At 44.7% G+C, this 23541-nt stretch overlaps 1 protein-coding gene across 21 annotated transcripts in view; it reads right to left on the reverse strand.

Moving 5' to 3' along the window:
• ank3b (ankyrin 3b) overlaps positions 1-23541 on the reverse strand; it is a 716427-nt gene that overhangs the window by 203693 nt on the left and 489193 nt on the right. For 18 of the 21 annotated variants that reach the window (XM_072557889.1, XM_072557888.1, XM_072557893.1 and 15 more), the window contains exons 5-7: positions 8075-8173; positions 6827-7012; positions 2320-2343 (exon numbers count right to left, since the gene is read on the reverse strand). In XM_072557889.1, coding sequence (XP_072413990.1) covers positions 2320-2343; positions 6827-7012; positions 8075-8173 — 309 coding nt within the window. The remainder of the gene's footprint in view (positions 1-2319; positions 2344-6826; positions 7013-8074; positions 8174-23541) is intronic. The other 3 variants (XM_072557887.1, XM_072557885.1, XM_072557911.1) reach the window with 1 other exon arrangement.

Raw genomic sequence — 23541 nt, forward strand, 5'->3', positions numbered from 1 at the left:
GTTTCACCGACTGATCAAGACACTAACTATCGCAGCCCAAAATATACACAAAGACACTGTCCTCCCAGCTCTCTGTGGCAAGGAGTTGCAAAGACTCTCAACCCTCTCAGAGAAGGAATTCCTCCTCATCTCAGTCTTAAACTGGCATCCCTTTATTCTGAGACTATAACCTCTGGTCCTCGACTCCCCCATGAGGGGAAATATCATTTCAGCATTTATCCGGTTGAACCCCTTAGGAATCTGATATATTTCAATGAGATCACCTCTCATTCTTCTAAACTTCAGGGAAGAGCATCCCCAAACTCTTTAAGCTTTGCTCATTAAGACAATCCCTTCATACCCAGGGATCATCCTAGTGAACCTCCTCTGAACTGCCTCCAATGAAATAAAATCTTTCCTTTAAGAAGGGGACCAACACTGCTCACTGTATTCCTGATGTGGTCGCACCAGCCCCTTGTACAGTTGCAGCAACTCCTCCCCACTCTCATACTCCAACCCCCTTGAAGTAAGGGCCAACATTCCATTACCCTTCCCGATTCCCTGCTGTACCTGGGTGTTAACTTTCTGTGCTTTGTGCACAAGTCACCCCCACGTCCCTTTGTGTTACAGCTTTCTGCAGTTTCTCTCTGTTTAAATAATACATCACAATCTTGAAGTTGACCCAAATTAAAGTGGGGAGAGATGTATAACAGGCAGCTCAAGTCATATCATCCAAAGTGAAGACTGTCCTCCCTCAGACTAAATCCCATCGCCATATCTGCTACAAATAGGTCACCCAATTGAAAAGGACCTCTGAAAATGAACGAGGCATGAGACTTGTACTCTAACTAACTCAGCTACCGTGATCGCTAAATCCATCACCCAGAGTCTGGCTGGTCCTGGAGCATTACCAGTGAAAGGTTTTGAGTGATAATTCAACCTGTTGGCTCAGTGCGTCCATGCTGTGGCTTACAGCCAGTTTGGTTAGCTTATATTGGGAGCTCCTTGAAGGCGAGACTGACCCTTGCATTAACTGCAATGTCACAGAGACATAAGTGACTGCATCTTTGATCCTGAAAGCTACAAATCCATCAGTAGGGTTGGTCACCGTGGATTATATAATGTGCATGGAACGAGGATTGGGACTCACTCAACTGATCTTAAAGTCAAACCACACATTTTAAATGCATCACTTGCCTATGAGACCAAGCATGCTTAAAGGGTCCAGGCCATCCCAATTGGCCATTCGGACAATGTGACACACAGTTCACTGTTGTTGAAGCTCATTCCCATTGAAAACTGTCTGCACAATACAGAATGTGGCAGACGTTAGCCAGTTATTAGCCTGTTCCATGGGTTGCCATGGTGAAAACAGCCTGAATTACCCTCAGTTGTGATCTGCTGTTTGCCCAGCCAGAAACACGGGACAGCGCGTACCCTTTAAGGGAGTGGCAAGAAAAAAGGGTGAAGACCCGAGTGACTCAAGGGCAGACATGCTTGATCAGGAGTGTCCGCGGACGCTGACGTGAAAAGTATTTGGATCGCTAGGCCCAACCACCCATTTCTAAGCAATTCTCAACACTGACTGTCCTGATGCATTTGGATGTGGTCACACTTGGCAGGTAGTTCATCTCCATCACCGTACAGTGTTAGACAGGGCTCATCACCTCACAGGGTGGGGGAGTTGGGGGGAGGGGGGGGGGGGGGGGAGGTGTTGGTCAAGTGAGTCAGAGCATGCAACTACGACCTTGGCGCCCCCAGACTACTGGAGGAACTGGGTGCATGTGCAGAAAATGTTCAGCGAGTTTCATAGCCATGCTTACTGTGGAGGGAGAAGGGGAGGGAGGTGGGTACAATAGATTGAGTTTAAGAGATGTGTTTGTGTCTTTTTTCTAAGGCACTTGGAAGCCCATCTTTGCTGACACTTGCAGGATAAGTGTCATGCAGCAGCTTGAGATGTCAATCCCGGATGCACACTCGATCAGGGCTCTCTGCAGTTCTTGGAAATGTTAATCATAATCGCGTCTCGCAACAGGCCCAGTTGGCTCTTCCACATATGACTTTCCGATCAAAGTCAATTCGCAATGACACGTTTTGGCATCTTTCAAACCAAGAAAACTAGGAGGAACTCGAGCACACTTCTGTACCCAAAACGCCCAGATCCAACTGCAGAAAGCCCTGCGTGTTTTTCTTTTGATCTATTTCTCCAGATTTGGACATGCTACATTAGCCGTTAAACTCTTCAAATCAAAGAATTAAAGCGTAGCCAGAAAAGAAAGAGAGGGATGAAGCAGCAGCAGCACAGAAGATTATGAGTGACTTGGCATATAACATATATACCTCTGTGGTCCTATTCACCATCATCTACGATAGCACATCAGGCAGAGAAAGAGAAGGAAAGAGAAATGAAGGATTAGTTCACCGACGGGTGAGGCGGTTCGTAAAGCCCTGGGATGACAAAAATGAAAAGAAAGCAGTGATCCAAGCAAAAATGGGAAGAACAGGCGGCAACACAATAAAGGAGGGGAGGGAGAAAACAAAACAAAAATGGGGTGGAAGGGGAAGAGGTTCCTTGCACAGCAAACTTTACATTGTCTGCTCTACTCTCTCAAATCAAAATATTTGAAGACAGTTTTGTCATTTTTGGAAGAGAAGCGATCACAGATTCCTGTACAACAAAGAGTTTGAGAAGGTTTACTTTACTGAGCCTCACTTTAGGGTTGCCAACTCTGGTCGGACACATTCCTGGAGATGTGACAACCTGACTTCCTGCCTCCCACAGCCCCACCCCCTTCCAGTTCATGTCAGTCATCACTAAACACAGCCACCTTGACAGTACAATGCCTTCCCAAGCTAATCGGAAACATTAGCCAATTAGGTGGTTGGAATTCTGCCACAAACAAATTATTTAACAGCCTGATTGGTTGCTTGCTGGGTAAATCACAGCAGAACCCCAGGGTTAACTTGCAATTCCCGAACTCTCCAGTTCAGTCCTGGAGGATTGGCAACCCTACCCAGAGGGAACCCAGCAACCAAAGAAAAAGACAAATCATGAAAGAAACAAAACCTTTTCTTGTGTTTGCAGAGGTACCTCTGATTGCGCTTCCTCAGTGGACAATGCAAATGTGAGGGGGCCAGGGGTTAGAAAAGGAACTCAGGGGTTACAGCGAGTGTCATGGGTTACAGAAAGGACCAGAGGGTGACAGTGAGGGTCATAGGTTACAGACAGTGTCAAGGGGTTACAGTGAGGGTCAAGAGGTTACAAGGAGGGTCAAGGAATTACAGAAAGGATCACAAGGTGACGGTAAGAGTCATGGGTTATAAATAGATCAGGGGTTACAGAAACAGTCAAGGGGTTACAGAGAGAGTCATGGGTTACAGAGAGGGTTACGGGGTTACAACGGAGTCACGGGTTACAGTGAGGGTTGTGGGGTTACAGAGAGAGGGTCACAGGGTTACAGACAAGGTCTTGGAGTTACAGTGAGAGTCACAGAGCTACAGAGAGGGTCACAGGTTACACTGAGGGTCAGGGATTACAGAGAAGGTCATGGGGTTACAAAGAGATGGTCACAGGGTTACAGAGAGGATCATGGGTTACAGTGAAAGTCATGAGGTTAGAGTGAGGGTCACAGGATTTAGGGCAGCACAGTGGCTCAGTGGTTAGCACTGCTCCCTCACAGCACCAGGGACCTGGGTGTGCTTCCACCTTGGGTGACTGTCTGTGTGGAGTTTGCACATTCTCCCCGTGACTGTGTGGGTTTCCCCCAGGTGCTATGGTTTCCTCCCACAGACCAAAGATGTGCAAGTTGGATGGATTGGCCATGCTAAATTTCCCATAATGTACAGGTTTGTGCTGGCTAGGTGCATTGGCAATAGGAAAAACAAGGGATGGGGTAGCCAGGTGGGTCTGGGTTGGATGCTCCCTGGAGAATGAGTGTAGACTGGATGGGCCGAATGGCTTGCTTCCAAACTATAGGGGTTCTATGTGAGGGTTCTGGGTTACAAAGAGGACTTAGAGATTAGAGAGAGTCACTTGGACAAGGACATCTTCCCAAAGGAACATGGGGGTGGAGGGGGATGTTCAAACTTAAATCAAACACCAGGGAGAAGGTGGTGGTAGCTATTAGAATTAAAAACTAACAAGTACCTGGGACCAATCGGTTTCTGTCCTAGGGTCTGGCTACAGTCATACTAAAGGCATTGGTTATAATCTCGGAGAAAGTGAGGACTGCAGATGCTAGAGATCAGAGTTGAGAGTGTGGTGCTGAAAAATCACAGCAGGTCAGGCAGCATCTGAGAGCAAGAGAATTCCTGATGAAGGGCTTGTGCCCAAAACGTTGATTCTCCTGTTCCTCGGATGCTGCCTAACCTGCTGTGCTCTTCCAGCTCCACACTCTTGACATTGGTTATAATCTTCAAACACATAGTAGATTCTAGCTGCCTGGGGAAGTAACTACTTTATTGACAGAAGGAGGAAGACAGGAAGCTCTTGGTTGGTTAGCCTAAACTCTGTCAGAGGGAATTTACTGGAATCCATTATTTAAGAGGTTATATCTACAAACTTAAAAAAAGTCATAATATATTGAAGCAGAGTCAGTATAGCTGTGTGAAAGGGATAACTAATCTATTGTGAAGTTTTTTTTTAAGGGAGTAACAGGCAGGGAAACCTGTCGATGTGGTGGACTTGAATTTCAAAAGGACTTTTGAATAGCAGTTACCTCAAAAGATTATTTTGGAAAATAAAAGCTCAGGGTCTGGGAGTTAATATATTGACACACACGAAGGATTGGTTAGCTAGCTGAACGCAGAGAGTTTGGGATAAAGTCGTCTTTTTCGAGTTGGCAACCTGGAACTAGTGGGAGTGCCACAGGGATCAGTGCTGGGGCCACAATTATTGAGCATATTTATCAACGACTTGGCTGCAGGACAGAACGTACAATAGCTGGAGGTGCTGACATTACCCAGAAAGATTGGAAAGTTACTTATGAGGAGGAGGTGGGAGATTGACAAAGAAAAAGGATAAAGGCAGGTTGAGTGAGTGGGCAAACATTTGGCAGATGAAACATAATGCAGGTAAAGTGAACTTGTCCGCTGTGGGAGCAAGAATTGAAGATTAGGCTGCAGTGTTCAGTTATGAAGGGACAATGGGCAAGCTGGGGCTGTTTGCTGTGCTTTTCCAGCACCATACTCCCGACTCTGACTTCCAGCATCTGCAGCCCTCACTTTCTCCTGATTATCATCAGGTCAGAGGAGACTGGGAGAAAGTGAGGACGGCAGATGCTGGAGATCAGAGCTGAAAAATGTGTTGCTGGAAAAGCGCAGCAGGTCAGGCAGCATCCAAGGAGCAGGAGAATCGCCGTTTCGGGCATAAGCCCGTCTTCCAGAGGAGACTGACTGGGAATGTGACAGAGATGTACAAAACGATGAGAGCATGGATACGGTAGAAACTTTTCCCCTTGATGGAGAGGCACAGGTTTAAGGTACGGGGCAGCAAGCTTAGAGGAGATGTGAGGAGGAAGGTTTTCACCCAGAGGCTGATGGGAATCTGGAACTCACTGCCAGTTAGGGTGGTGGAGTCAGAAACCTTCATCACATCTAAGAAATATTTTTTCATTCATGGGATGAGGACATTACCAGCTGGGCCAGCATTTACTCAACTAACCACCCCAGAGGGCAGTTAAGAATCAACCACATTGCTGTGGGTCTGGAGTCACATGTAGGCCAGACTAGGTAAGGATGGCAGGTTCCACCCCTAAAGGACAGAAGTGAACCAGATGGGGTTTTTCCTGACAATCAACAATGGTTTTGTGGTCACCATTGGATTCTTAATTCCAGAGTTGTATTGAATTTAATGGGCCAAAGGGCCCTTTTCTGTGCTGTGGACCTCTATAAATCAGATGCTGCTTTTCGAGTCAATGTTAAAGAGGTTGCTGATCTCTGGGGGACGTAGGAAGTTGGGTGTTCTGCTGCATTAAATATAGAACATCAGCAGAGACAGTGAGGGATCAGGAAGGCGAAGGCTAGCTTATGTGCAGCTTGGAAACAGGGAAGTTTTCATTCAGCTCAACAGAAACCCGGTGAGACCACGTCTGGAGAATGATGTACAGCTATTATCTCCTTACTTTGGGAAGGAAAATATACAACAGTGGTAGAGGCAGTTGCGAGAAGGTTCATTTAATCTATTCCTGGGATAGAGTTTCTGGAAACAGGCTGAAGAGGTTGGTTCGTTGAGGTTTAGAAAAATGTTGGGTGTTCCTACTGAGAAATGGGAGATCCTGAGGGGACATGACATGGTGGGTGCTGATTGGTAAATGAGGCTGGAAGTAGGGAGCAAAAACAGAAATTGCTGGAAAAGCTCAGCAGGTCTGAAAGCGTCTGTGAAGAGAAATTAGAATTAATGTTTTGGGTCCAGTGGCACTTCCTCAGAACTGATGATAGTGAGGGAAATGATGTCGGTTTATGCAGAATTCAGGAACATGGTTTGAGCTCTCCCTTTGACGACAGAGGTGAGGCGAATGCTCTTTCTCTATGAGACAGTCGTTATTCTGTGGAATTCTCTTCCCCAGAAGGCACTGAAGGCCAGGATCATTGAGTAGATGCTAAAACTTCTAAAGAGCTGAGGTTTTAGATTCTTGCTTGACAAGGGAGTCAAGGGTTAAAGTTGGGGGGAGGGGGAAGGGTGCATACAGGAAAATGGAGCTGAGACTACCACCAGATGACCTTAATGAATGGCGGAGCAGGTTCGAAGGACCGAATGGCCTACTCCTGCTCCCAAGCCGTACATTCCTGTTGGGTTAGAGGAGGTCAAATGACACGCGAGACACACAGAGCAGCGCCCGCGGCTTACCTTGGACTCCACGTCTGCGTTGTGATCATTCTGCAGGAGCAGCGCGGCTGCTTTGGTGTCGTCCTTGCGGGCAGCAATGTGCAGGGCTGGCAGGCGCACCTTGCCCTTTGTGTCGTTCTCCAGCAGCAGCGAGACTACCTGGTCGTGACCCTGCTGCAGTGCCACAGCCAATGGAGTGAAGCCATCCTGTGAGGTGGGGGGAAGGGGGGAAGAGTCAGCAATGGGTACAGTTATACCCCTGTTCAGTGCGCGGGCATCTCCCTCTACCAGACAGTGGCTATGCCCTGGTCAAGACTAGTGTGCTCAGTGAGAGGGAAGCGAGAGATGCTCAGATGCAGATCTGTTGGTGCCAATGTACATTTAAGAATTACCCATCTAGATACATTTTTCACTTAGTTTTGGACAAAACTACACCCCACACCCAGACTCTGACCTCTGAGGGTCTAAGAGATCCATTTCCCTGAAGGTCATAGAATTTACAATCTTCACCTCAGCAACAGCACCCAAGCATGTACCATTGCATCATACAGTACATGTTAATGTTTAAATCCATGTTCCTGCAGCATTAGACATTAGATTGCTCTTTCAAAGAGCTAGCAGAGACGTGACAGACCAAATGGTGATCTTCTGTGCTATGTGTACTATCCTAGAAATATACATTGAGTTACTTATAATGGCACATCTCAAGTTATCTGGTTTAGATGCTAATTCACCCGTTCGATTCCATAATATTCATCTGGATAGGGACTCAATGAGTTAAAGGGATGATGCCAATTGCGAAGTCCTGGCAGGGGACAGAGCTTACAGAGAGCACGGGCTCCAAACTCCAAGGAGACAGAACATAACCTGACATTCCACCGCAGTACTGAGGGAATGCTGCACTGTCAAATCTGACTCTGCACACCAGCCCTGCCCACTCTCTCAGCTGGACAGAAGTGATCCCTTGGTACTATATGAATTTAGAGCCAGAGAGCTCTCCCTGGATTTCTGGTCAAAACAACTCTTTGACCAACTGGCTGTCTGTCAACGTATGCTGTTTCTGAGAGTTTCGCGTGTGTACAGTTGTGAATGGGGAGGTGGGAACACCTGGGTTTGTTAAATCAAAAACATCACGCCTGATCCATCAAGACAATGACAAAAGAGGAAGCTGTTTACAGACTAGGTGTCTCATATTCCCACATTTGTAAATAACGGCTGCAGTGTAATATGGTTATAGGACCATGGAAATGAACGGAGATATCAACTCACCTCAGTTGCAATGCTCTGACTTGCACCATTGTCTAGAAGAAACTTAACAACTTCTAAATGATTCTCCTGTGCGGCCATGTATAGAGGAGTGAAGCCATTCTGCAAAAGAAAATGCATCTTCATTCTACTTGGGGAAGAAAACATCACTTTTGGTCAGTCTTTGAGAGTTTTGGCCCAGCTATTTGAGGCAGGCACAGCGGCTCAGTAGTCAGTAATGCTGCCTCACAGGATCTGGTTCAAGTCCACCATCAGGCGACTGTCCGTGTGGAGTTTACACATTCGAACAGCATGGAAGCAGGCCATTCGGCCCATTAAGTCCCCTGTGAGCGCGCAAAGAGCATCCCACAGAGAACCACACCACTATCCTAACCCCATGGCTAATCCACCCAGTCCACCCATCCCTGGTCTCTCTAGGCAGCTTGGCCAACCCATTTAACCTGCACAACTTTGGACTGTGGGAGGAAAGCGGAGAACCTGGAGGAAGTCCACGCAGACACGGGGAGAATGTGCAAACTCAATTAAAGGTAGACTAGAATTATGCTGGAGAGGTTCAGAAGAGATTTACCAGGATGTGGCCGGGTGTGGAAGTTTGAGTTACAAAGAAAGGCTGAATAGCATGGAACATTTTTCACTGGAGCATAGGAGGTTGAGAAACGACCATTTAGAAGTTTATAAAATTATGGGTATAGATACTGTTAATAGATATAGATAGGTGTCTTCTGCCTAGGATGGGATATTTGACAAGGGGCACATTTTTAAGGTGAGAGGAAAGGGATTTTAAAAAGACACAAAGGGCAATTTTTTTTTAATACAGAGGGTGGTTCGCATATGGAATGACCTTCCTGAGGAAGTGGTGGATGTGGATACAATTACAACGTTTAAAAGACATTTGGATAAGTACATGAATAGGAAATGTTTGGAGGGATATAGGCCAGGAGCAGGCAGGTGGGACTAGTTTAGTTTAGGATTATGTTCAGCATGGACTGGTTAGATTGAAGGGTCTGTTTCCAAGTTGTATGACTCAATGACTCCCCATGGATAGTAACCTGAGGCTGGAATCGCACCCGGGTCCCTGGTGCTGTGAGGCAATGGCCCTAACCACTGAGCTACCGTGCCGCCATTAATATTGGAAATGCCCGTTAGTCCTCTGCATCTCAATAGTTTCCAGTAGGTGTTTGGGAGCAGGACAGCGGTGAGTTGGCCATTTTAACCCAGGGGACATGAGATTATTTGAAGTAATGTATTTTTTACATCAAAATCAACTGGGGAATAATATTCTATTAAATTAGCCAAATCTGACCACATTGATGTGATTCATTCACATTAAGTGGCTTGCTCTTTAATAATGTCAGGACAATTGATGTCAAAGTAAATCCTTGTAATGTTTTAAACTATTAATACATCTGTGACCTTCATGGTGTGAAAGGCATTCTATTCAGGGCTAATCTGTAACCTTAATAACAACCTCTGCATGGGAGCTGGATGGGCCAGCTGACTCACATCGCCTCACTTTTACGGTGAAGCTGACTTGTAGTTAACGGGAGGCGAACTGCCCGATGGTGAATGGAGGGTGCCCTATTCCATCAAATGCATCTTTAGCCTCATTAAAAATCAAACCCCATTTGCTTTGAAGCCATCTTGTAGAGCTGAGATTTCCTGTTAAGCATTCTGGGCACGAAGCAATGCAGTTAGTGAGACACAGGCAAACTGATGTGGGGATCAAGGGTTAGAGAGGCTCCTTCAACAATTTTTGTTTTAAACAGGAAGTTACTCCACAATTGTAGGCAAATTAGATTTTAGAGACAACAGCACTGGAACCCAATGCATTCACCTCAGCCAATAAAAGCCACAGAAATTAAATAAATTATCAATGTAATAATTTCAACTAAATAAAAATTAAATACACTCAATTGTTGTTTTTTTGGTAAAGTGACTAGTTTTTACAGTTACCTTTTTTTAAAAACTTTCTACTAAATGGTTTAATATTGCTCCAATGTATTCCATATTCAGAGAAATTGCATCCCTAAATCTCTGATACGTTCAAGGTATGCAGGAGGCCATTCAGCCCCTCAATAGTCCATACTACTATCCAATAGGATCACAGCTGATTAGTAACTTAATTCCATCTTTGTTGCATCAACCCATATGGTGTAGCCTGACAAAAATCTTTCAAGCTCAGTTGAGGAGGCAAAGCCCTCAATTTCTCCCACTCTATGTGTGAAGAAATCCTGCATCATCCCAAAATCAAATGTTAAGGTTGTGTGCAGAACCCCAGCAAAGGAAACAGTTCCTCTCTATCTGTTCCTTAATTGTCAGAGGCAGCTCAAATCAATCAGTCCCAAAAAGGAAGTAATGGGAATACAAGCTGAGTGTACACAAGCTGTGCAGATAATTTAACCCTTTTAGATCGGACATTGTTCTGGGGAATTTTCACTGCAAGATACAAACAAGGGAAGACCAATGATCCACAATCTGATCTGGGTGCACATACACTGAGGACACGGCTATATATATACACACACTGAGGAAAGGGCTGTGTATACACTGAGGGGAGGGCTTGTTTATACATACACTGAGGAAAGGGCTGTGAATACACTGAGGAGAGGGCTTGTATATACACACACTGAGGAAAGGGCTGTGTATACACTGAGGAGGGGGCTGTGTATACATACACTAAGGACACGGCTGTATATACACACACTGAAGAGAGGGCTGTATATACACACACTGAGGAAAGGGCTGTGTATACACTGAAGAAAGGGCTGTGTATACACTGAGGAAAGGGCTTGTATATACACACACTGAGGAAATGGCTGTGCATACACTGAGGAATGGGGTTGTATATATACACACTGAGGAAAGGGCTGTGTACATACTGAGGAGAGGGCTGTGTATACACACACTGAAAAAAGAGCTGTGTATACACTGAGGAGAGGGTTTATATATACACACACTGAGGAAAGGGCTGTGTATACATACACTGAGGACACGGCTGTGTATACACACACTGAAGAGAGGGCTGTATATACACACACTGAGGAAAGGGCTGTGTATACACTGAGGAAAGGGCTTGTATATACATACACTGAGGAAAGGGCTGTGTATACACACACTGAGGAGAGGGCTGTATATACACACACTGAGGAGAGGGCTGTATATACACACACTGAGGAGAGGGCTGTGTATACACACCCTGAGGACAGGGCTGTATATACACTGAGGAGAGGGCTTGTATATACACACACTGAGGAAATTACTGTGTATACACTGAGAAGTGGGCTGTATATACACACACTGAGGAGAAGGCTGTGTCTAAACACACTGAGGAGAGGGCAGTGTATACACTGAGGAGTGGGCTGTATACATATACACACTGAGGATAAGGTTGAGTCTACACTAAGGAGTGAGCTGTACATACACACACTGCTGAGTGGGCTGAAATTATATATATACACACACACACACACACACACACCGTAAACACACATGCACTAACAGGAAATAGAGAATAGCCTTAAGGGGTCATTTTCTGGTTTGCAAAATGTAATGTGTGGTATAGCACAGGTACCTATGCTGGGACCTCAATGATTTACAATTTCTATAAATGACTTGGATGAAGGGACTGACAGATGTCCTGGTGCATGAATCACAAACATTAGTATGGAAGTATCACAAGTAATTAGGATAGTGAGTAGAGTTGTATTGTCCATTATGAATTAAATTGAATACAAAAGTATTCAGTTATACAGTGGTACATCTGGAATACTGTCCGGGTCACTCTGTTTAAGGAAGGTTGTCAATGTATTGGAAGCAGTCTAGTGAAGATTGTTCCACTTTTCCCTGGAATGGGAACGTTGCCTTATGAGGAAAGGTTGGGTAGGCTCAGGTTGTATCTGCTGGAATTTCAAAGAGTAAGATGCAATGATTAAAATATATAGGATCCCGAGTGGTTTTGACAGAATGGATGTAGAGAGGATGCTTTCTCCTGTGGTAGAATCAAGAACTAGAGGTCGCTGATTAAAAATAAGGGTCAACCATTTAAGATTGAGATCGCTGAAATGTTTTGTCCTCAGGTCTGCGTCTTTGGAACATGTTTCCCCAAAAGACATTGGAAACAATATTCTTGGACATTTCTTGGATGTAGATGGATTCTTGATAAACAAAGGGGGTCCCTTATTGAATGGCCTGGCAGGCTTGAGGGGCTGAATGGCCTCCTCCTACTCCTGATTGATTGGTTTGTGTGGGAATTGCTTCATAATTTCTCATCATCTCACTCCTTACACCAAGCACTTCTGAAATTATTGTGCCTAGTAAGTACCACTCCCTTGTGCACACCTTCTATCATTTCTCTGGCATATTTTGGTATGTCATTTCTCTGTGTCAAGTAATTTGCAGGTAACTCACTGACCAAAAACTAATCAGGGGATCTTCAGGCAATGCCACATTTGCAAGATCACCTTACTCATTATTTCTAATATTGTATGGGTATTCGATTAACATCTGCTACTGCTAGAGATGCCACTCCCTCCCTTGAACTAAGTCAGAAGTCACACAACACCAGATTATGGTCCAACAAGTGAAATCCAAAGCTTTCAGACTTCACCTGGTGAAGGAGCAGCGCTCTGAAAGCTTGTGATTTCAAATAAACCTGGTGGACGATAACCTGGTGTTGTGTGACTTCTGACTTTGTCTAGCCCAGTCCAACACGAGCACCTCCATATCATTCCTTGACCAAACATGACCATGAGGACTTGGTGGCCAGTGAACCAAGTGAACTCATTGCTGTGCAAGTAACTGTGGACCTTAGCAACACCACATCTGATTGCAAAAGCCTCTTACTCAACCTGAGTAACTTTGGTAAAGAATGTGAAGCACATGGCTACAGTTTTCCCCACAATTAAGCCTCGTGGTGAGGCAACACACGCTAAAACTAATTGTCTCTTGGGACCACAATGGTTGAAAACAGCCTTGTTACTTTTTTCACTCACTTCAAACAGTTTTTCAACAGTCTGCAGAGCACGACTGAAACATTCCGTCCCTGAGCAGTCGACGGAGTGGGATGGCTGAATAAGCTCAGCGAAGATGAACATGTGGGGATACACTGCGATCGCTATGAATGTTCCTTTCCTGTTCTCTTCACTTTTGAAACCTTCTCAGTCTTCTTCTGAATTGGGTGGATCCCTTCACTATTTAATTGGTGACCCAGACCTGTTGCAGTTGACACTGAGAGGCAATGTTTGGGCTTTTCAGCTTTGACAGCATACTCTTGAGGTCAATATAAGGCATCGCTCAGCTTTTTAAAACGTGCTCTTGCTCTTTCTGACTGAATGGCAGTTGAGCAGTAAATGGTAACCTTCCTCTTCAATGTATGAATGGGACGCAGTTCCTTCCTTGTGACAGTTGGTCATAATTGCAAATAAATGCTCAATATCATCAACTTTCATCTCCACTTTGTTGGATTCAAAGATTGCCAGATCCTGAATGAGCTTGAGAACAATCGCAAACTCAATCAGCGGTGTTACCACAATCTGTAACATTACTGTCTGCACCAATCCTGCAAGCCATCTGGAAATGATTCATTTTCCCACAGGCACCTTCTCCACACTATGACTGTACTAGTTGGTCACTAGGACTTTTAACTTGTGAGCCAGGGGGAAGGGAAAGGGAAAGCAACAGGGAGTATGGAGTCAAGTAGAAAGATCAGCAGCAGGTTAGCATGTGTGCAGGGTTTAAGTTTGAGCAGACTAGAATGAAGCAAAAAGGGAGGATAACTTAGGACATATTACTAGAGTGATGGAAATTATGAGGATAAGAAAACGAGCGTTAAGGTGCTTTACCTGAATGCTCATAGTATTTGTAACAAAGTAGATTAATTAACAGCTACACGATGTTAATGATCGTGAATGATTATGATGTGGTCGGCATCACAGAGACATGGTTGTATGAGGTTCAGGACTGGCAGTTAAACATCAAAGGATTTACAACGTATCGAAAAGACAGGGAGGTGGGCAGAGGGGGTGAGGTTGCCTTTTTAGTTAAGAATAAAGTTAAATCTATGACACTGAATGACATAGGGTCAGATGATGTGGAGTCTGTGTGGGTGGAGTTGAGGAACCACAAAGGCAAAAAAACCATAATGGGAGTCATGTACTGACCTCCCAGCATTAGGCAGCACCAGGGGCGCAAGATGTACCAGGAAATAGATAGGGCATGTCAGAAAGGCAAGGTCACGGTGATCATGGGGGAGTTCAACATGCAGGTGGACTGGGTGAATAATGTTGCCGGTAGATCCAAAGAAAGGAATTCATTGAATGCTTACAGGATGGCTTTTTGGAACAGCTTGCGATGGAGCCCACAAGGGAGCAGGCTAATCTGGACTTAGTGCTATGTAATGAGCCAGATTTTATAAAATATTTTAAGGTAAGGGAACACTTAAGAGGCAGCAATCATAATATGGTAGAGTTCAGTCTGCAGTTTGTAAGAGACAAGGCAAAATCGGATGTAATGGTGTTTCACTTAAATAAAGGTAATTACAGGGGCATGAGAGAGGAACTGACGATAATTGACTGGAAGCAAAGCCTCGTGGGGAAGACAATAAAGCAACAGTGGCAAGAGTTTCTGAGTGTAATTGAGGACACAGTACAGAGGTTCATCCCAAACAAAAGAAAGCTTATCTGGGGGAGGAGGATGAGACAGCTATGGTTGACAAAGGAAGCCAGGAAATGTATCAAAGAAAAAGAGAGAGCCTATGAAGTGACCAAGAGCACTGGGAAATCAGAAGATTGGGAAGACTACAAAAAACAAACAGAGGATAACAAAGAGAGAAATAAGGAAGGAGAGGATCAAATATGAAAGTAAGCTATCCAGTAACATTAGAAAGGATAGTAGAAGTTTATTTCAATACATAAGAAACAAGCGAGAGGCAGAAGTAGAAATTGGGCCGCTCCAAATTGATGCAGGAAGGCTCATGATGGGAGATAAGGAAATAGCTGGAGAACTTAATAAGTACTTTGTATCAGTCTTCAAAGTGGAAGACATGAGTAGTATCCCAACAATTAAGGAGGGTCAAGGAGCAGAGTTGTGTAAAGTAGTCATTATGAAAGAGAAAGTGCTAGAAAAGCTAAAAGGTCTAAAAATTGATAAATCTCCTGGCCCCGATGGGCAACATGCTAGAGTTCTGAGGGAGGTGACTGAAGAAATAGCGGAGGTGTTAGTTGTAATCTTTCAAAAATCACTGGAGTCAGGGAAAGTCCCAGATGATTGGAAAACCACTGTTGTAACCCCCCTGTTCAAGAAAGGATCAAGACAAAAGATAGAAAATTATAGGCCGATTAGCATAACCTCCATTTTTGGTAAAATTCAAGAATCCATCATTAGGGATGAGATTTCTAAGTTCTTGAAAGTGCAGGATTGGATTACAACAAGTCGGCATGGATTTACTAAGGGGAGGTCATGCCTTACAAACCTGTTAGGATTCCTTGAAGAGGTAACAAGTAGGTTACACCAGCAAAACCCAGTGGATGTTATCTACCTAGACTTCCATAAGGCCTTTGATAAGGTGCGTCAAAGGAGCTTGCTGAGTAGGTGAGGGCCAATGGTGTTTGAGGTGAGCTACTGGCATTGATTGAGGATTGGCTGTCTGACAGAAGGTAGAGAGTTGGGATAAAAGGTTATTTTTTGGAATGGCAGCGAGTGACAAGTGGTGTCCCGGAGGGTTCAGTGTTGGGGTCGCAGCTGTTCACCTTATATATTAATGATCTGGATGAGGGGACTGGGGGCATTCTGGCGAAGTTTGCCAATGATACGAAGTTAGGCGGACAGGCAGGTGGTTCTGAGGAGGCGGGGAGGCTGCAGAAGGACTTAGACAGTTTAGGTGAGTGGTCCAAGAAATGGCCTGATGAAATTCAATGTGAGTAAATGCGAGGTCTTGCACTTTGGAAAAAAGAACACAGGCATGGACTATTTTATAAACAGTGAGAAAATTCATAAAGCCAAAGTATAAAGGGATCTCGAAGTGCTAGTCCAGGATTCTCTGAAGGTTGACTTACAGGTTGAGTCCATGGTTAAGAAAGCAAATGTAATGTCATTTATCTAAAGAGGGTTGGAATGTAAAAGCAGTGATATGCTACTGAGACTTTATAAAGCTCTGGTTAGGCCCCATGTTGAATACGGTGTCCAATTTTGGGGCCCACACCTCAGGAAGGATGTACTGGCACTGGAGTGTGTCCAGCGGAGATTCACACGGATGATCCCTGGAATGGTAGGCCTAACATACGATGAACAGCTGAGGATCCTGGGATTGTATTCATTAGCGTTTAGAAGGTTGAGGGGAGATCTAATACAAACTTGCAAAGAATGCATGGCTGAGAAAGGGTGGATGCTGGGAATTTGTTTCTGTCAGGTGGGGATACTAGGACCTGTGGGCACAGCCTTAGAATTAGAGGGGGTCAATTTAGAACAGAAATGAGGAGTTATTTCTTCAGCCAGAGAGTAGTGGGCCTGTGGAATTCACTGCCACAGAGCGCAGTGGAGGCCAGCACGTTAAATGTCTTCAAGGCAGAGATTGATAAATTGTTAATCTTGCAAGGAATTAAGGGACACAGGGAGAGTGCAGGTAAGTGGCGTTGAAATGTCCATTGCCATGATTGATCAGAGGAGTGGACTCAATGGGCCGAATGGCCTTACTTCCACTCCTGTGTCTTATGGTCTTGTGACTGGGAATGGGGGGATGTTGACAACGCTAACAGTAGCGTCCACATTTCTGACTCTGGGAGATTGTGAACTTGCTTCTCTGAATTCCAGAGGAACTCCCATTCTGGTTCAGGAAACAAAACTCCGTTGTAATTCACGAGATCAGCCATTCCAGGGACTGTAGCCATCACCACTGATCCTCTTTCAGGTTAAGCTCCTGCCTTTGCTCAAAAACTTGGCCTGGATTTGATTGGTTTTTCGGTCTTCTGCAAACGGGTCTCAAAGTTTGACTTAGAAATTTGCACCATATCGATGACAACAAGGGAATATCATCAGTTCGAGAATACAATCTCCACCAGCCTCGCTTGTGTTGCAAGAACCGAATTCTCAGCTTAATTTCATTCTTAGATATGCCACAATGTGAGTCGCGTTCCATCGTACTGGGCTCCTGCAGATAACACTGTGGAGGATTCAGGTAAAACAGTGATGGCATGGTGGTGGATTAGCCCTGGTTTCCAAAGTGGGGGGCAGGGAGGGGGATACTCGGGCCTGGGTCCTCCAGCCCAGAGCAGTGAAATGGACTAAGTGCACTTTGTCTTAAATTCTCTCTTTTGTAAATTTCTTTTTCCTTTCTTTGTTACATTAAAATAGAGTCAGATTAGAATCCCTACAGTGTGGAAACAGGCCCTTTGGCCCAACAAGCGCACACTGATCCCCCGAAGAGTAACCCACCGCGACCCATCCCCCAACCTAATTTTTCCTCCTGTCTAATGCACCTAACATACACGTCCCTGAACACTATGGGCAATTTAGTGTGGCCAATTCACCCGAACCTGCACGTCTTTGGACTAGAATCAGAGAGTCATAGAGCTGTACAGCATGGGAACAGACCCTTCGATCCAACTCGCCCATGCCAACCAGATATCCTAACCTAATCTAGTCCCATTTGCCAGCACTTGGCCCATATCCCTCTTTGCCCTTCTTCTTCATATCCAGGTGCCTTTTAAATGTTGAAATTGTACCAGCCTCCATCACTTCCTCTGGCAGCTCAGTCCAGACACTCACCATCCTTTGAGTCAAAAAACTGCCCCTTAGGTCTCTTTTATATCTTTCCCCTCTCACCCTAAACCTATGCCCTCTAGTTCTGGACTCCCCCACCCCAGGGAAAATACTTTGTCTATTTATCTTATCTATGTCCCTCATGGTTTTATGAACCTCTATAAGGTCACCCCTCAGCCTCCAACGTACCAGGGAAAACAGCCCCAGCCTGTTCAGCCTCCCCCCATAGCTCAAATCCTCAAACCCTGGCAACATCCTTGTAAAGCTTTTCTGAACCTTTTCAAGTGGGAGAACGGTTATTCTGCATTTTAAAAAAAATTTTCCTAATTTATTATTATGATTTTGTACTTTTGAAGGTCTATAATGCTGGACTTCTTATTTCTTTAAGAACGTACGTGAGAATCTGTACTTAAGATGGTTTAAGTGTCGACTTATAAACCTTTCACCGTACTCATGTGAGTACATGTGACAATAAAGCTAATTCAGTTCAACATTGGTCTGAAATAACTGCACAAGCACCCGGTCCCCATCATGTGAAGAAAACATTTGCTATCATTTTCTCCAGTTTTTCTCCCTTTCAGCCAAATGTGTAACCTTTGCTGATAGTAACACCAGTCCCCCTTTCTTAGGCTTGAATTTGCCTGTTGATGTGTCTTCATTATCAGCATAATGTGCACAGAAAGCAAATTCCCAAACTGGTCAAACTTGCTGAACACCAACTTTGGGAGTTTGAAAAATTTGTCATGATACCCCTCAGTCCTTAATATCTTAAACAAAATACAAAAATAATTCCACACTAGCCTTGTCATCAGCACTCTGCTGTGGTCTGTATTGAGGAAGATTAACATATGCTCAATGGCAGGCAGCTTTTCACACCAACCCAACAGTTATTCAGGGAGCTCTGTTGCTGTTAAAGACTTAACACTTGCTAGTGGGCGGCACGGTGGCACAGTGGTTAGCACTGCTGCCTCACAGCGCCAGAGACCCAGGTTCAATTCCCGACTCAGGCGACTAACTGTGTGGAGTTTGCACATTCTCCCCGTGTCTGCGTGGGTTTCCTCCGGGTGCTCCGGTTTCCTCCCACAGTCCAAAGATGTGCAGGTCAGGTGAATTGGCCATGCTAAATTGCCCGTAGTGTTAGGTAAGGGGTAGATGTAGGGGTATGGGTGGGTTGCGCTTCGGCGGGGCGGTGTGGACTTGTTGGGCTGAAGGGCCTGTTTCCACACTGTAAGTAATCTAATCTAATCTAATCAAAAGTTATGATGCTTTCTCAGTAGTTTTATTTGCGTGGAGTGGAACTGTCCGTTCTAAAGACAAACAACAGCCGAACCCAGGAGTCCAGGAAAAACATGTGGCTTTAGTATGGAGCTGTGAGATTCAGCCTCACTTTACTGATTCATGTTAAAATGCATGATTAAACACAGCATGAATTCAATTCTTTGGGTTTCATAGAATCATAGAGATGTACAGCACGAAAACAGACCCTTCAGTCCAACCCGTTCATGCCAACCAGATATCCCAGCCCAATCTAGCCCGTATCCCTCCAAACCCTCCCTATTCATATACACATCCAAATGCCTCTTAAATGTTGCAATTGTAATAGCCTCCATCACTTCCTCTGGCAACTCATTCCATACATCTACCATCTTCAGCATGAAGAATTTGCCTCTTAGGTCTCTTTAATATCTTTCCCCTCTCACCCTAAACCTATGCCCTCCAGTTCTGGACACTCCCACCCCAGGGAAAAACACATTGTCCAATTATCCTATCCATGCCCCTCATGATTTGATAAACCTCTCAAAGGTCACCTGGCAGCCTCCAATGCTCCAGGGAAAACAACCCCAGCCTGTTCAGCCTCTCCCTATAGCTCAAATCCTCCAAACCTGGCAACATCCTTGTAAATGGTTTCTGAACCCTTTCAAGATTCACAACATCTTTTCAATAGGAAGGAGACCAGAATTGTACACAATATTCCATCAGCGGCCTAACCAATGTCCTGTACAGCCTCCCATGACCTCCCAACTCCTGTACTCAATACTCTGACCGAGAAAGGAAAGCATACCAAATGGCTTCTTCATTATCCTATCTACCTGCGACTCCACTTTCAAGGAGCTATGAACCTGCACTCCAAGGTCTTTTTGTTCAGCAACACTACCCTAGAACCTTACCATTAAGTGTACAAGTCCTGCTAGGAATGCCTTTCCCAAAATGCAGCACCTCGCATTTATCTGAATTAAACTCCATCAGCCACTTCTCAGATCATTGCTCCACCTGATCAAGATTCTGTTGTAATTTGAGGTAACCCTCTTCGCTGTCCACTACACCTCCAATTTTGGTGGCATCTGCAAACTTACTAACCGTCCCTCTTATGTTCGCATCCAAATCATTTATGTAAATGACAAAAAGCAGAGGACCCAGCACCGATCCTTGTGGCACTCCACTAGTCACAGGCCTCCAGTCTGAAAAACAACCCTCCACCACCACCCTCTGTCTTCTACCTTTGAGCCAGTTCTGTTTCCAAATGGCTAGTTCTCCCCGTATTCCGTGAGATCTAACCTTGCTAATCAGTCTCCCATGGGGAATCTTGTCGAACACCTTACTGAAGTCCATATAGATCACATTTACTGCTCTGCCCTCATCAATCCTCTTTGTGAGACATGATTTCCCCCGCACAAAGTCATATTGACTATCCCCAATCAGTCCTCGTCTTTCCAAATACATGTACTTCCTGTCCCTCAGGATTCCCTCCAACAACTTGCCCACCACCGATGTCAAGCTCACTGGTCTATAGTTCCCTGGCTTGTCCTTACCACCCTTCTTATACAGTGGCACCACGTTAGCCAACCTCCAGTCTTCCGGCACCTCACCTGTGACTATCAATGATACAAATATCTCAGCAAGATGCCCAGCAATCACCTCTCTAGCTTCCCACAGAGTTCCAGGGTACACCTGATCAGGTCCTGGGGATTTATCCATCTTTACCCTTTTCAAGACATCCAGCACTTCCTCCTCTGTAATCTGGACATTTTGCAAGATGTCACCATCTATTTCCCTACAGTCTATATCTTCCATATCCTTTTCCACAATAAATACTGATGCAAAATACTCATTTAGTATCTCCCCCATTTTCTGTGACTCCACACAAAGGCCGCCATGCTGATCTTTGAGGTGCCCTATTCTCTCCTTAGTTACCCTTTTGTCCTTAATGCTTTTGTAAAAACCCTTTGGATTCTCCTTTATTCTATTTGCCAAAGCTATCTCATGTCCCTTTCTTACCTTCCTGATTTCCCTCTAAAGTATACTCCTACTTCCTTTATACTCTTCTAAGGATTCACTCAATCTATCCTGTCTACACCTGACATATGCTTCCTTCTTTTTCTTAACCAAACCCTCAATTTCTTTAGTCATCCAGCATTCCCTATCCCTACCAGCCTTTCCTTTCACCCTGACAGGAATATACTTTCTCTGGATTCTCGTTATCTCATTTCTGAAGGCTTCCCATTTTCCAGCCATCCCTTTATCTGCGAACATTTGCCCCCAATCAGCTTTTGAAAGTTCTTACCTAATACCGTCAAAATTGGCCTTTCTTCAATTTAGAATTTCAATTTTTCGATCTGGTCTATCCTTTTCCAGCACTATTTTAAAACGAATACAATTATAGTCACTGACCCCAAAGTGCTCCCCCACTGACACCTCAGTCACCTGCCCTATCTTTTTTCCCAAGAGTAGGTCAGGTTTTGCACCTTCTCGAGTAGGTACATCCACATACTGAATCAGAAAATTGTCTTGTACACACTTAACAAATTTCTCTCCATCTAAACCCTTAACACTATTGCAGTCCCAGTCTATGTTTGCAAAGTTAAAATCCCCTACCATAACTACCCTATTATTCTTACAGATAGCTGAGATCTCCTTACAAGTTTGTTTCTGAATTTCCCTCTGACTATTAGGGGGTCTATAATACAATCCCAATAAGGTGATCATCCCTTTCTTATTTCTCAGTTCCACCCAAATAACTTCCCTGAATGTATTTCCGGGAATATCCTCCCTCAGCACAGCTGTAATACTATCCCTTATCAAAAATGCCACTCCCCCTCCTCTCTTCCCTCCCTTTCTATCCTTCCTGTAGCATTTGTATCCTGGAACATTAAGCTGCCAGTCCTGCCCATCCCTGAGCCATGTTTCAGTAATTGCTATGATATCCCAGTCCCATGTCCCTAACCATGCCCTGAGTTCATCTGCCTTCCCTGTTAGGCCGCTTGCATTGAAATAAATGCAGTTTAATTTATCAGTCCTATCTTGTTCTCTGCTCTGTCCCTGCGTGCCCTGACTGTTTGACTTGCTTCTGTTCTTAACTGCACCAGTCTCAGATTGATCTCTCTCCTGAATTTTACCAGGGTCCCACCCCCACACCTTACCAGTTTAAACCCTCTCGAGCAGTTCTAGCAAATTTCCCTGCCAGTATATTAGTCCCCTTCCAATTTAGGTGCAATCCGTCCTGCTTGTACAGGTCCCTTCTACCCCAAAAGAGATTCCATTGATCCAAAAATGTAAATCCTTCTTCCATACACCAGCTCCTCAGCCATGCATTCATCTGCTCTATCCTCCTATTCCTGCCCTCACTACTCATAACACTAGGAGTAATCCAGATATTGTTACTCTCGAGGACCTCCTTTTCAAATTTCTGCCTAACTCTCTGTAATCTCCCTTCAGAATCTCAACCTTTTCCCTTCCTATGTCATTGGTTCCAATGTGGACAATGACCTTCTCCCCCGTGAGAACATTCTGCACCCTCTCTGAGACATCCTTGATCCTGGCACCAGGGAAGCCACACACCATTCTGCTTTGTTGCTGCTGGCCACAGAAATGTCTGTCTGTTCCCTGGACTACAGAATCCCCTAACACAATTGATCTCTCGGAAGCCGACGTTACCCCTCGTTGCATTAGAGCCAGTCTCAATACCAGAAACTTGGTTGTTCGTGCTACATTCCCCTGAGAATCCATCACCCCCTACATTTTCCAAAACAGCATACCTGTTTGAAATGGGAAGAGCCACAGAAGACTCCTACACTAGCTACCTACCTCTCTTACCTTTCCAGGAGTTAACCCATCTATGTGACTGTATCTGCGACTTCCCCCCCTTCCTATAACTGCCATCCCCTTGTACTTGTAAATTCCTCTCTCCATCCGATCCATTCAATCTGATAGGATTCACAACTAATGGCATTTATTGCAGATATAATCCTCAGTAACCCGTAAACGCTCCCTAAACTCCCCCATCTGACAAGAAGAGCTTATCACTCTACTAAGGGCCATTTTTGCTCCTTCCCAATCTACAAATAGCACCGGCTTATTCCTGTACAAAACACTGCTCCAGGTTAAATTAATACTTATGGCTTATTTCTTAAGTTTCATCAAGAGACATATCTCAATAAAACATATAATCAAGAAAGAACCCAGTCTACTCACTACTGCAGACTTACTGTAAGGACACGCTTAAATATTCACTTCTGTTTCTGTGCTGTGACCTCTCCCAAACAGATTCCTCCAAGATCAGTAGTGAATTTCACTGTTAATTTTCCCAGACGCACTCCGATGTCCAGCGGTACATGAATTCAAACAGCAAAGGCAGTAACTGTGCAGGTTCACTGCTCTGTCAGTTTCTTTCTCTCTCTCTCTCTCTCTCTCTCTCTCTCCTGCACTGACCTCACCATGTG

Source organism: Chiloscyllium punctatum, chromosome 38 (genome assembly GCF_047496795.1).
Source record: "Chiloscyllium punctatum isolate Juve2018m chromosome 38, sChiPun1.3, whole genome shotgun sequence".
Lineage (NCBI taxonomy): Eukaryota > Metazoa > Chordata > Chondrichthyes > Orectolobiformes > Hemiscylliidae > Chiloscyllium > Chiloscyllium punctatum.